This window comes from Corvus cornix, chromosome 20 (assembly GCF_000738735.6).
Source record: "Corvus cornix cornix isolate S_Up_H32 chromosome 20, ASM73873v5, whole genome shotgun sequence".
Taxonomy (NCBI): Eukaryota; Metazoa; Chordata; class Aves; order Passeriformes; family Corvidae; genus Corvus; species Corvus cornix.
In genome coordinates, this window is record NC_046349.1 from 194,533 (window position 1) to 209,643 (window position 15,111).

Consider the following 15,111-nt stretch of genomic DNA (forward strand, 5'->3'; position numbering starts at 1 on the left):
AGCCTCTGTTTTCAGGTAGCCACTTGAAGGCATCAGCCTTGAGCATTTTTCAGATCACGGTGCAGCCTGATGATGCACCACCATACGTTGGCATCCAGCTGGTAAGAGTGGGATAGACTGAAGCTCCCCTCCCTCAATGGCTTTACTGCATTCAGTGCGGTACAGCTAGGTGTTCATCCTTGGCATTACTTCTTTCTGTCATGGGGGAAAGTATCTCCACTATACATTTTTCCTCATCTTGTCCTATAAACATTTCAAATAAATATTTGTTACTAATATGAATGAGTTTCCCTAACCTTTACATGTAGAATTTTTATTTTAAATCTTATCACATAAGAGGTGGTCAGAATCTTCAAGATGTGGGGCTCCCTTTTTTTCAAAATAACCACATTTTAAGCTATTTGAGTTAAAAAAAAAAAAATTAGCTGAGATCAGGCATTGAGTTTGAGAAGAATGACTCTTCAAAAGTCAAATGTCAACTCAGTGACAGCAAACTTCTAACAGTGTTTGCAGAAAAGTTTATCCTTCTCTGTTGCCTAATGAAAGCTGCAATTCAGCAACTTACTGATTGTCCTGCATGGTTCACCCAGAAAGGTGGATCTGAAAAGACTGACAGTAGCCATGTTTAATTCTTATCTGTAATTTTTTATCATTCTCAAAACACAAAGAACAATTCATGAACATGTATTTCTAAAACATGCTGAGAAAGCATGTTAATCCAGAAAATATATATGGCCCAAGGATGAAAAAAGAGTACATACAACACCGCTAAAACATATTTATGCATATGGTAGTTTTAAACATGTTGTGATGAAATATAAGGTGCCAGCACTACAATATTAAAACTGCTAAAGCTAGTCATTTCAAATAGAACAACCAAGGATTAGCTTTGCATTACAAACAACTACATCTGTCCTTAATAATAAAAAATGCACAAGCTTCTGTAAAACAATCCATCTTGTGAGATTCAGCTTCGGCTTTTACACAACATGGTTGATCCTCGAGGTAGATTCCATCCCAAACTGAAGGTGTACATACTGTCTATGGCGTATATCAAATTCAGCAGCTAACACAGCATCCACCAATCAACACAACTAATTTGAGAACTCTTTGTTTACGCACTGAAAAAAGGCACTTTGCCATACAGGGTTCGGTTTCTTACTCGAAAGATCACCAAAGGTAAGAAAGGAGAAACACTGATACGAATTAATCTCATCAAAATCTTTTTAACAGATACTTCCCCCAGCAGGTTCAGGGAAAGGATTCCCATGCGAATCTCTTGTCAGACAGCGCAGTCTGTGAAACAAAGAAAACTTCAGTGCCAGGTGTTCTTATCTCCAGACAAAATACACAGGCAGAGCTGGGCAGACTCCCTGCAGTGACAGAAACCAAGGGCCCACAGACAAACCAAGTAACAGCAAAGATCCCATGACAAGGGGAGAAAAAAAAGACAAGAAAAAAAAAAAGAACCCAAAACCCAGACTGCCTTAAGACGTTGCACTGTATCTGCTCTCCCCACCACCTCTACTACTCATGCTCCCACAAAACTGGCGCTGCCTCCAAAGCTGACATATTCTGCATATCCCCTCCCCCAGTCATTCAAGTTTTCTTTCCTCACTGAGAAAAAATTGCATGGAAAAAACCCAATGGAGGGGACAGCAAAGTGCATCATGATTGTATCATAAACTCTGGAACACAGAAGAATCTTTTGGATTAATGCACACACACACACACACACAAAAGATGCACACACAAAAAAACCAAGGAAAATGAGCCCAAAATACTCAACTTCAGAAAAAAATTGTACAACTTATCTGTGAAGGCACATAGCCACACTGAGGCATCTCTTTCCTCTAGAGATCCAAGTGTCCTCCTATCTGAGAATTTCTTGCAGTACAAGGCATTTGAGAGGCAAAACCCAGCTAATGTTGCAGGATACCCACCTCAAACAGAACAAATGTGCAACAGGTCTGTGGTGCAAACACAGCAGTGACTTGGGATGAGTTACACTGAGAAGCAACCTCTTGCCAGGATTCACTGGCCTGAGAGTAACATGCTGATTTCATTTTCTCATTAGAAAATATATTTCTGAATAAATTACGTTTTAGCATAAATTTCTGTGTGTCAATAGAAACACAATGGGTGTTGCATCAGCCTGTCTTTCTCCACGATAAAGACTAGTTTCATTTTTGGCTTCTTAGATTTTGTGGTCTGAAAGGGTAGTTCTCCGTTCAAACTGCAAGCATCAGAAAACAGAAGTGCTGCATAATTTGCTCAAGACTGTACAGAAAAATGCATTTTAATCCACATCTAGTCCACAGATAGCAATGTTTTCTCAGTGCTGAGTCCATTTAATGCTTTTGAGGTCAATTCCATCCTGCACCATTTCCCAGAGCGGGCTGTAAAGAAAAGAAGAAAAATGAGGCCTAGCTAAAATGCACAGGACATCATCAACAATAATTAAACAGACAATTTTATCAATGACACAAGGAATTAGGAGATATCTATCTGCCTGTCTCGCCCTTCTGGAGGTCAGTGAGCTTCAGGTGATCAGCCCTCACCTGTGTCCTCAATCCAAAATACAAGAGGTGAGAGGACAGGTGCTCCACCTCATTTCCTGTTCCCACTTTCAGCATAAAGCACTGGTGTCTCTGGGACTGAACCCTTGCATTTTCACTGTCCAGATGAGTCACTAGCCTTTCAGTTTCACCAGAATAAAACAAGTTATCAATACATTAACTCAGTAATACCATCTCTGGCTTAAAACCTCCTAGGTACTGCCCTATGTGCTTGCCCTACTCATATTCTTCCTCTGACAAAGGCAGGATCTGGGAAAAGGTTTGGTGTCAGATTTGCTTCCTTAGAAATTTGTCACTAATGTTAAAATCAGGCCCCTACCCACTTGGGGGACACTGCTGATATAGAGAAACACCACCAGATTTTTGAAGCAAAAAATTACTTTCAACCAAATAAATCCAATTCTTCCCATGATTATAACACCTCAGAAGTCTTTGTGTTCAACCTCACGTGTTCTCACCTCATTTCTCTCAGCCTCTTCACGTGCTGTATGCACTTCTGCACTGTATAATCTACTTCTTCTTCTGTAGTGAAACGACCAATACCAAACCTAAACCAAAAGAAAATCATTAAGGAACTGAATAACATGCATATGGAGGGGGTGGAACAAATCTACCACTTACTTTTATCAGGAAAGAAAAATATTTGAAAGCATTAGGGCAGACCACTCCACACACCTTATAGATGAGTGAGCCAAGTCTTCATCTGTTCCGATTGCCCGCAAAACATAGGAAGGCTCCAGAGAGGCTGATGTGCAAGCACTGGGAAAGAGAAGGCAGGGAAATGTCAGACTTTTGTTTAATCTCTTCCAACAAAGAACAGGTCACTTACCTCTTTACAACAACCTGTATCAGCTTCCCCAGCCTCCTAGAAACCACAAGTGAATACAAGCAAGTAAAGTGATATTTCTGCTACCGAAGAAAAAAGAATACAAGGGGCAGGCATTAGCGAGAAATGAGAGTAATAAATTAGGAGCATAAGGAAAGGAGAGAGAATACAGATAATACACAAGAATAAACAAAATGCCCCATAGAGGCAGCAGGAATGCAGATTAGGAGGTAGTTAAAAAAAGACAAAGACAAAAACTATCCAGAGAAGGTAACATACCAGGAACATAAAAGGGGAAAAAAAAAAAAAGGCTTCACAAGCTGCTGTTTGGCAGCAGAACAAATAAATGAAAAACAGTGCACAGAGGGATCCAGAGCAAGATGATTGCAGTTGTCAGTAGAGAGAGCTTCCACCTTGCAGCAGTATACAGAACTGGTTACATGCTGTGACTCAGTTTTTACAGGTAGCAACACGCAGTGCCAGCTGGAGAGCTGTAAACAGCTCCGCACTGCACAAAGCAGACACTCAGAAAAGATCTTCACATTACAGAAGTGTTTGGCTTCAGAGACAGTCATGTGGAGACTTGTTCTTCCTGCTCATAGTGCCAACCAGTTTCTAATTAGGTTATGCTGACCACTTTGTTCCCAAAGGTGAGGGAAAGAGGGGGGAACCTCCTTACACTCCATTCATTTCATCATAAACATCAAGTTTGTCTTGTCACTCCTGTAGTCAGAAGAGCTCCATAAAAGCACATGTCATTTTCTTTCTTGCTTTTGCATTTAACACAGGAATTATGAGCTGACTTAATTCAGATATATGCCTAGCCTCACTAATTGCAGTTAAAACCTGCCAAAGGACAGAAGCTGCTCAAATGTTGGTGGCCTTTAGAATTGAAGTGTCACCAGTACAAGTTGAGGCTACTCAAATAACCAGTTTGCAAGGCCAGTAGGTAGGAATTTCTGGGCTAGTTTTTGTGGCTTTGTGGAGGTCTTTTTGTTAGGATTTTTTTGTTGTTTGGTTTGTGTTTGGTTTTGTTTGTGGTTTTGTTTGTTTTTTTTTCTTCCAGGATAAGTAACTTTGACCTTCAGTTGAAATGTGTCACTTAAACACCACCTTAGAATGTAATCAATGCCAGTCTGACTCATTAACTGAATATGCAAATATTCAGAGGAGACTATTCCTTAGCTTTTACCTTCATTAGCAGAAGCTATTTTCTCTCAAAAATACACTGCTATCCTTCCTATACATTCCACCTACCTTCCTGAAGACAGAGCCACATCTTTCAGAGCCATCAGAAGACTCTCCCCTTCCACATAAGCAAAAGATAAATTGATGCATCCTACATACAAATAAATGAAATAGAAAAAAGAAACCATCAACTAAAATCTCAGTTGTCCCCTGCAAGGCAGGACTTGCATCATGTGCTCAAGTGCATAATTCAGCCACAACCATTAACACCAAGGAGCCAGACAGTACTAACAGGCTCAGAATTTTGCTTGAGTTACCTGGATAGCGGTGCTCTCGGTCTCCATTCATCACCACATCAGGAACTTCACTCATTATTTTTGTAACCAGTCGTTCTGCCAGTTGTGAGATTCGCTTATGGTCATACTAAGCAGAGAAACCAGAAAAGACACAAATAATAAACAGTGTACAGTCTGACCTCACTCAAACTGCTTTGTGTCACCAGCTGCAAGCAGAATTAAGGGAAAGAACACAGCTGAAACTTAAACTGTCAAACTTTGCCTGCTTTACACACTTTTTAGACACTTAGTTTTAAAAGAGAATAATCACTCAGCTCCAAGCTAGCTCAGTCTTCACAAATGTTTCAAACCGATCAGAAAGATCTACATACACAAGCTGCTGAACTGACTTTCATAAAAGCACTGAATTCTCTGTGTTTAAAGACAAGTTAGTCAATGCAGAAGATGATGCATTTTACCCAAGAAAGGGCACCTATTATGGCAAGTGCCTCTTATTTCCCTGGAGCTCTCTAACCATACAACAGAAAGACACAGACTTGCAAATTACTATGAACTCAGCTTTTACAGTAAGTAACCTGCACAGTGGGAACTGCCCACATGCAGTGTCTTGTTCTAGACTGAAAAATGAGGTCACTTATACCAAGAAAGCAGTAAGGTCTGGGATCAGCTTCAGCACACAGAACCAGCCACATGCACACATGCAATTCATGCTTGTTTACACTTGGAAAAGTTAAAAGAAAACCAGGCTAGCTCCAACACCAGTTGGTTTTAAAATGCCATAACTCTGCCAGGCAAGGAGGAGAATCCAGATCAGAGGCTTGTGCAGAATTCAGACTGCAGACTCTCTAGCCTCAACTTCCATAACCACCAGCTCAGATGGTGGAATTCTGCCTGTCTCCTGGGAAGAAGCTTGATCCTTTGGGTGCAGATGTCTGGCCTATGCATCCCATTGTCACTGTAAGTATTTTTACATTCCAGCTGTAAGGAAAGCATTGGTGCCCACAAACCAGTGTAGAAGCATACAGAGGCTCAGACACCAGACCTAGCAAGTAAACTTTACTGTCCAAGCTAGGAAAAAGAAAAGAAATTCTTAGTTGCAAAGTTGCAGTAAACTCGAAGTTATACTTAATAGGTCCAATACATATAATAACGGACTGGGAAGTCTTACTTTTTCAATATACATTACATAAACACAACATTCATTTCAAAGATGCTGTTAATACACATGCATAATGCAGAAGTGAATACAAGCACATAAAGCCGTATTTCACTAAAACTATCAATTGTAGCCTTGTTGTAGAAAACTATGATTCAGACCACTTCAAGAAAAAAGAAACTTTAGAAAGAACTTACAATTACCCAAAAACATCCCTTAAGTTCTCAAAACATTCAATTGATGCTAAAAATGAGAATCAAATTTAATTTAGTTACATGGATGCAAAAAGATGTAAGGAATGCAAGACCTAAATGGTGCTGTTATACTATTTTCTGGAACCCAGGACAAGTATCTTGTTGCACAAACCTCCATCTCTTGCTGTGCCACGTCACACGCTGCCCCCAGTCCCACTGCTAGAGGGGTGGGCACAGTTCCAGACCGCAGTCCTCTCTCCTGGCCGCCCCCACTCTGCAGGGGTTCTAGCCTGACGCGTGGTCGGCGGCGAACATAGAGAGCACCAACTCCTTGGAAACAAAGAAAGATGTTTTACCCATATGCCCAGAGTTCTGAAATTATGAACAGGGACTCCAAGCTTTGGTAACATTCCTTATTTCCACAGCAAACACACATGTGGACTCTTAACTGGAGTGTCCAGTTAATGAAGTGAACAAGTTCAGTATCATTTTCTAGGAAATGGTGTTTGTTCCCAGTGTTCATGTTCAGGCTTGCATAGCTTCAGTCATGGGAGCTCAGCCTCTTCCACTGTGCTTCAATTACCCAAGGACTCAGCACTTCCCTTCCTTCCCATAATTCCTGTACACAGCTGAAGTTCATCCCTTTGCACGGAAGTTTTTATGTGCATTCACTAATGTTCTCTTACTGACTTCCAAATTCTTTCCCTGGATTACTAGGCCAGCACCAGTCCCAGGAGTCCTTTCCCTTTCTTCTCATTAGGAAGACTTATCAGTGCCAACAATTTTCAGTGGGTGGATTAGATGAGCCAGTTTTGATAGCCAGTCAGTTTAACACTCTCCTCACCTAGAAATTTTTATGTCTTCAAGTGCCCTGGTACACTTAAGGAGTGACTGTCACCACAGGAAGAACAGTTGCAACTTCCAGGCATAACAAATTGTGAAAATTTATGTCTGTCATCTGTCCAAAGTTACTGGTTGAAAACTTAGTCCTTGTCCAGATATAATGTCTTCAGCCCTCAGCAAAACTTATGCAGAAAAAAAAACATGTTGAAAAATAAGAATTTTGCCTTTTGTTTCCAAATAGCACATAGCATACAGCGAACCTGTTAGCCTTTCTGGCTAACACCCACTGTCACAAACTAAATAGACTATGACAATAATAATAGCTGGACTTTTAGTATTTGTGAGTCAACCAGAAAATGCATAGCTGGATATTAAACCCCATTCTGCAAAGAAAATGCAAAAATGGAGTCAGGGGAAAGAAGCCACTGGAAGCAGAAAACAATCAAAAAATCACCAAACCTTTTGGTCTCCTTGTTGCAAGTCACACTCTGGTCTAAACTTTGCCCTATAACCAAGTGATTTCATTTCAATCATTTCAGCATCAGTTCTCCTTCACATCAAGCAGATGACTCCTGAAAACCCCACTGCTGTAATGCTGCCACCATTTATACAACACTGTTTCTTCCTTCAGTGAAGCTACCTCGACCCATCTAGCACTGAAGATCCACTTACTGCAGCTGTACGCTGGCAGCAGGGCCTGAGCTACTCTGAAGTCTGTCCAACACCACTCAGAACAGTTTTCTACAGCTTAAGTAACTGACACTAGGACAAACGGGTTTGACTTCATACCTTGTGTAGTTACCTTAAGGCAGGTATGGAAACATATATTTATTGCCTATAAAGCACTTCAGTGAGTACCTTTGGGCCCATAAATTTTATGGCCACTGATGCTCATTAGGTCAATTTTCATGTTGTTGACGTCCATAGGAATTTTACCAATCGCTTGTGCAGCATCCGTGTGGAAGAACACCTTATGTGCACGGCAGATCTCACCTGTAATAAAAACACCAAACCAAAACCACATTATCTTTCACTATGATCCCAAAGATTCCAACAACGGATCTAAAGCATCAGTGAATCTAAAACAGTAGGTTATTGAGGTAGCTGAGGTGGGAAAGGTAGAAATGAGGGCTGTGATGTTTCTTTTACAGTGAAGTGGCTAAAGCTGGGCAGAGGCTACTATAGCTGATGCCTTGGCACAGGTTTAGGTAGGTAAAACTACAGTGAATTTCTTCAGTTGAGAAGTTTAGAAGTCTTCTACTGTTAAGAAGTGATATTATTTCCAAATCCACACCTAACAAGTTTAAGAAAAGTGGTTGCATGGAACATCAAAGTTTCCACACAACAATGACTCCACAGTTGGACAGAATTGCTTTTTCTTGATTCTTTTTCTTCTCAATGTCCAGTACAAGCCAACCTTCCTTTCAAGTTTGTATTTGCCAAGTATTTTTATGCCATTTCCTCTATTTTCCAAGTTTTCCAACACTCAACTTCAAAAACATTCTCAGAATTTTCACACACACACTTATTACTACTACCTGAAATCAGGTGAGCCTGTCACCAGGCTAAAATATACGAAGGAACAAAGTAAGGTATTGTTCATGGGCAGTAAACATAAATATTATTTATTTTTGTTATCAAAAAATCACAGTGCATCTTCCACAGAATCTGCACAGCTGCATCCGAGACCTCTCCTCTGCACAAGAGGTTCAACATGATACTTCACAGGATAAGTAGTCCTCCTGTGGTCCAGCAAGGTCAGGCCACAGGCAGTAGTATCAGGCCACATGGTAACAGGGCCTCAGGCTCCAGGGCCTGGCCTGTTGGACCTGTTATAAAGGTGTTATGAGAACATACTGGGGGAACTAGAGCTGGCACCAGCTGTCTCTGGCATTTAAACATGGGACCATAGTAAGGGCCTTGACAATATAAGCACAGGACAAAAAAAAGAGTCCTCGGGCCTATAAGCAACTCACTGATGGTCAAATGCTTGTCAATGAAGAAACGGAACCTTGAAAAACCTTGGGAAAAATGCTGCTTTGAGCTTAATGAAGAAAAAAATAAATGCAGCAGCTAAGCAAGAGGAAAATCAGGTGCACAACAAGATGCCTGCCACAGCCTAAGAAAACAATATCCTCCAGAGTATGTACTTCAGAACAGAGACAAAGCCAAAATATTGTCTAAAAACTCCAACATCTTATGAAAGGATACCTTGAATATGAAGGTGTGCTGGTTTTGGCTGGGGTAGAGCCAACTTCCTTCACAATGGCTAGTATAGGGCTGTATTTGGATTTGTGCTGAACACAGAGGTGATAATAGAGAGATGTTTTTGTTATTGCTGAGCAGGGCTTACACAGAGCCAAGGCCTCTTCTGCCCCTCGTACGGCCATGCTGGCGAGGGGGCTGGCGGTGCATGGGAGGCTGGGAGGAGATACAGCCAGGACAGGTGACCCAAACTTACCAAAGGGATATTCCAAACCATATGACATATGTCATCTGCTTTCACTATAGAAAGCTGGGAGGAAGAAGGTGGAAGGGGGAGACGTTTGGAGTGATGGTGTTTGTCTTCCCAAGTCACCACTGCATGGGATGGGGCCCTGCTCTCCTGGAGATGGATGAACACCTGCCTGCGCATGGGAAGCAGTACAGAATTCTTTGCTTGTGTGTATGGTTTTTGCTTTCCATATTAAACTGTCTTTATCTCAACCCATGAGTTTCCTAGCTTTTACCATTCCAGTTGTCTCCCTGATTGTGCTGGTGGGGGAGTGAGTGAGTGGCTGCAAGGTGCTTGGTTGCCAGATGGGATAAAACCAGGACAGAAACGGTATGTGTATATGTTTTGTTACTGTCACAGAAAACTTTATCAACAAATCACCTGGGATCCAGGGACCTGCCTATGTAGGCACCCGCTCACCCTGCTTGCTCCACCAACCGTGGTTCTCCAGGGCCTCCCTTCATCTGCTCTGAGGTCCCCGTCACTCCACCTGCCAGCTCAGAGCCTGGCTCACCCTCTCCCTGCCTCCTGTTCCAGAAGCGTAGCTCTTCAGTGGCCTTTTGGCCTACAAAGGAATTGTTCATGACTATATATGACAATACTGGGGGAAGGATTGTCTAAGTGTGGTGTTCACCATCCTCTCCCACTCCAAATCCTGCACATTTCTTCTCTTAAACACTACAAGTGCTCAAGAAATTGTTACAGTATATAAGCTCAATTTTGGCCAGTTATTCTGTGCAATTTTTTCATCCATCATACAGTCCAATGAATTGCAGCTGATCCATCCAGAGCAATGATTGCTGCAATGCTCACCATAAGGGTACTGAATTTCATTCTCATTTCCCTTTTGAAATCAGTTTTTATTTGGACCGCAGTATTATTTATTTATATTACATTTTTTATTTTAAAATATTTATGTTAGTAATTTTTCCTTAGCTATATTACACCTAATCTTTTGCATCAGTACCATTTGGGGATGAAAACATTAACTAAAATGAAGCAGAAGAAACCTTAGATGGCATCTGGAAGCCACAGTGTACTTACCAATGTCATGAATTGGCTGCTTTACTCCTATTTCATTATTTACAGTCATCACAGAAACCAAACTTGTATCTGCCTGGAACGCAGCCTCCAGCTCCTGGTGAAAGGTTCAGAGGGACAAAAATTGTGACTAACAGAGAAGCAAGATTCCTGTGCACATCTTCAATTTGCCAGCAACTCAACCAACAGTCCCTCATTCGCAACAAACACCTGGGGATCTGACAAACAGCCGTGGGGAGAACACTAACCCATGTGAACATTAAATGCCTGTAGGAAGAGGAGTGGATTAATTGCATTTGTGCATGTCCTAACCCTTCGATGCACCTGCCACCCCACTTGATTAAATCAAGTCTCAACAGGCTTCACTATATCCTGTACATTTCTCTGAACTATTTTCTTTAATGAATTAACCACCTACAGAACAGCTTAAGCCTCTTCTAGCCAAGGTGAGGCTGGCTTTAAAGGAATGGCACTTTATACAAAGGTCACATCACTTCTGCAGCAAATGCTCAGAAAACACAACTCATTGTTGTGCCCACAGGCTGATCCCTCGGACCCATCACACACACCACCGCTCTCCATGGCAGGTGAGGGACTAGGAATAAAACTGTCACTGCCCCGTGCTACAGTATGTCAACGATGAACTAAAAACATACAATTTCTACATCTCAGGGCTGCAGCCAGTACACACAGAAGGGCTGGCTCATGGACAGACATAGGAAGTACTGTAATCACTGAAACAATGCCTCAAGTACTGGGCTCCCTATAGGGTACACAACAGCTCCACCTGCACAGCAGCAGCTGAATGGTGGGATAGAAGGTGGAAGTTTTGGTTGAGAAAAAGTGTAGGGCAACAGACAGAACAGAAAATCCTTCTCCAGATCTGACAGATTTAATTATGACTCTCATTCTACTTTGTGATATTTATCATACCTTCCTCTTTTTCATGTAGAGGACACAAGGTCTTGAGCATCAATCTGAAGTAAAAACCTCTTTTATTTTTAGTTTCTTTCTGTCAGTAACAACTTACCTTCAGATCTATGAGCCCATTTTTTTTAACAGGCAGATACGTGACGCGAAAACCTTCTGTTTCCAGGGAACGACAAGAATCCAACACGCACTTGTGCTCTGTTTGCGTAGTAATGATATGCTTTTTTCTGGATTTATAGAACCTTGCAACACCCTGTCAGGCACAGTCCATGAAAAAGAAATTGGCCACTGAAGAAAGCAAGCATTAGACCACTGAAGAAAGCAAGCATTAGACAAAACGATTTGGAATAAGAAATTACTACTTGGATATAATTCATTTGGATCTTTCCTGTTTCACCCAAGTCATGAATCTAAAAGGCACTGACACATAATCCATGCTACATATCTACATCAGCACTTGCTTTTCAAAGTATCTCACTTCTCAAAAACTCTGCCAAAATGTTTATTGATAGAAGCTGTAGATGCCATTAACCAAAGCATTTTTTGGAAAGCTTTTACAGTGGAGTCATAAACGCAGAGAAGAACAACCACATACTACATACACAACCTAGTCTTCATCAGAAAAAAGTTTCTAATCTGCATGTCCACTATTTTAATTGCAGAAGCAGAAGGATTGTATTTGGTGTATGCAAGATAAACATCAAATATTTTACACTGCCCTCAAAAACATGTCCTGGGCACCAAAACATTCATCCATGAATTTCCTCCACATATGTAACAGAGTATCACAAAAAGTAAATCCAGGAATGAAAATATTTGCTACCTACTCCAACATATTAACATTTATATTGTTGAGAGATGCATACAGTTCTTAAACACATAATTTTAATATAATAAATAAGAATCGGCATAAACCTTTTACCTTAATTGCCATATTATTAGATTCTGTTGCACCACTGGTGAATATAATTTCCCGTGAATCAGCTCCTATTAAATCTGCAACTTGCTGTTTAAAAAGAAATAAAAAGTTGACTTGTTAAGAAAACATACAATGAATTCACTACAGCAAAATACATGCAAAATGTTTTCAAGAATACCCCCTTGAGCCTCAAAGGGATTACAGCTGGTACTTAACAGGGTTATGCTACAAATAGTCTCTATATCTGCATTAATATAAAATACAAAAAGAATTCACAGTCATTAAGAGTGGTATTAAGCATTAACCTGTTATAAAAGAGATAAAAGCTTAAGTGGACAAAACCCCATTATGTATTACTTAAAAAAAAAAGTTATACCCATACCTAAGATTAGAAGAATGATAAAATATGGAGTTAGTCCAATGACTGCATCAACATGCTTGTGACTCCAGGAAACCAAAATACTGAGGCACTTTTGCCTAAAGTATTGGTTTCTACCATTTCAGTTGCTCTAATCTCACTGTTAGAGCAAGTGCTGGCTTCTGCATCTTGGACTGGACAACCCTGGATGTCCAGACAGACTGGGGAACAAGAGGCTGGAGAGCAGCACCATGAAAAGGGACCTGGGAGTTTGGGCTGAGGGCAAGTGGAACAGGAGCCAGCAGTGCCCTGGCAGCCCCAAGGGCCAGCCCTGTCCTGGGGGACATCAGGCCCAGCATTGCCAGCTGAGCGAGGGGGTGACTGTCCTGCTCTGCTCTGCACTGGGGTGGCCTCACCCCAAGTCCTGGGGACAGTTTGGGGCAAATCTATATAAGGATATGAAGTTATTAGAGAACTACAATTAGAAGTTATCCAGAGGAGAGCCATGAAATGGTGAAGGGCCCCAGTGGTTAGCCTGTAAAACAAACAGCTGAAGGCACTTGGTTTTTTCAGTCTGAAGAGGAGGAGACGGGGGTTAGACCTCACTGGGGGCTGCAGCTTCCTCATGAGGGGCAGCAGAGAGGAAGCTCTCTGCTCTTGGAGACCACTGACAGGGGCTGAGGGAACAGAGAGAGCTGTGTCAGGGGAAATGTAGGCTGAATATCAGGAAAAAGTTTTTTTACCCGGAGGCTGGTCAGGCACTGGAACAGGCTCCCCAAGGAAGTGGTTGCAGCCTTAAGCCTGCCATAGTTCAAGTAGTGTTTGGACAATGCTCTCAGGCACATGGTGAGATTGTTGGGGTATCCTGTGCAGGGCCAGAGTTGGACTTGATGATCCTTGTGAGTCCCTTTTAACTTGAAATATTCTATAATTCTATTTTTTCTTGCAATAAATCTACTAAAGTACAGCAATAAATCTACTAAGCAAAGAGGAAGCTGCTAAATCCAGCCAACAGAGAACAGGGGGGGTTTTTTCTTTGGGTTTTTTTTTTTTTTAGGTTCTTTTGACCCTGAATTTCCTCAGCAGCAGGAAAACCAACACAACTGCGGAGAGCTGAAGACTCACCCGCCTCGCCTTCTCCATCGCAGCCTCACTCTCCCAGCCGTATGCGTGGGTCCTGGAGTGCGGGTTGCCATAGTAGGCTGTCAGGTATGGGAGCATGCTGTCCAGGACTCTGGGATCCTGTGGAACAAAAACCACCCAACCTTAGAAAAGCTGAAAGGAAAGCATCTCTGTTCCCTCTGGACACGCTCCTTGCCACAGGACCAGCAGCACTTCTGTCAGAGTGTCTTGCTTTAGCTCAGACCAGATCTTGGAAACTTGAGGCTATTACATCTTACGTACAAGTATTCGGCAATTATGTTCTGTGCATGTAATTCTGACCTGCACCAAAGGTCAAAGAAGAACAGCATCATTTGAGAAAACAGAATCACAGACTGCTTTGGGTTGGAAGAGACTTCAAAGCTTATCTTGGTCCGCGCCCCTGCCACGGACAGGGACACTTTGCACTAGATCAGGCCGCTCCAAGCCCTATCCAATCTGGCCTTTCTTCTGAGCAGAAAGGATACAGGGTCTTAAAATGTTAAGAAAAATGCCAGATCAGTATTTTGGTTGAATTCACTTCCTGCTTCTCGCAGCTGTCCCCACTCCCGCAGGGGTCGGTGCGAGCCCCTTCGCGGCTCTGCCTCGCTCCCGCCCTGCGGCGCTGGGGCTGGCCGTCCAGGGGGTTGCCGGGGGTAGCTACAGCCCTTCCGGGGGATGCCCGGACTGCCCTGTGGTGACAGGAACAGCCTGTGCCGCTTACAGCCGGCGCCGAACGCCGCCTCCGTTCCCCCGACAAGCTCGGGACACACGCGACCGCTCGGGCGAGAGAACCGGGAGTCTGGGGACCCCGCTCCGCCTCCCATGCTCGGGCGCGGCCCCTTACCAGCGGGGTGGTGGCCTGGACATCCATGTAAAGCGGCCCGAAGAGCGCCGCCGCCATCGCCGGTTCGCCCTGAGGGGAGAAAGAGGGGGAAAGCTTGCTGTCAGGGGCCGGCGGGAGCGGGGGCGTTGTCCCTGCCCTGGCACGGGCTCTGCCCGACCGCGGCCCTTACCTGATCTCGGTCCCGATCCCGATCCCGGTCGCGAATCCCGGTCCCGGTCCCGGTCCCGGTCCTGGTCCCCCACCCGGAGCCGCCGCGGGACTCGCTCGCCCCTCAGGGCCGCCAGGCGCCGCCACAGCAGC

At 43.0% G+C, this 15,111-nt stretch overlaps 1 protein-coding gene across 1 annotated transcript; it reads right to left on the reverse strand.

The window, feature by feature from the left end:
* Window positions 1-624: 624 nt before the first annotated feature.
* Window positions 625-15,032, reverse strand: NFS1 (NFS1 cysteine desulfurase). The gene is made up of 13 exons (XM_039563438.1): window positions 14,981-15,032; window positions 14,812-14,880; window positions 13,950-14,066; window positions 12,470-12,553; window positions 11,648-11,800; window positions 10,621-10,714; window positions 7,941-8,075; window positions 6,412-6,569; window positions 4,911-5,016; window positions 4,663-4,744; window positions 3,255-3,338; window positions 3,038-3,127; window positions 625-2,399 (listed from the first exon to the last, which is right to left on the reverse strand). The coding sequence occupies exons 2-13, from the start codon at window positions 14,866-14,868 to the stop codon at window positions 2,336-2,338; spliced, it is 1,224 nt and encodes a 407-aa protein (XP_039419372.1). The 5' UTR covers window positions 14,869-14,880; window positions 14,981-15,032; the 3' UTR covers window positions 625-2,335.
* Window positions 15,033-15,111: the final 79 nt, after the last annotated feature.

Bases quoted from the DNA above. Each gene is read 5' to 3' on its own strand.
- NFS1 (XM_039563438.1), bottom strand. From the start codon at position 14,868: ATGGCGGCGGCGCTCTTCGGGCCGCTTTACATGGATGTCCAGGCCACC. The intron at 3,339-4,662 runs GTAGGTGGAATG...TCTCTTTCCCAG, and splicing joins GTGGCTCTGTCTTCAGGAAG to TGCTTGCACATCAGCCTCTC. The intron at 3,128-3,254 runs GTGTGTGGAGTG...CTTTTGGTTTAG, and splicing joins TTGGCTCACTCATCTATAAG to GTTTGGTATTGGTCGTTTCA.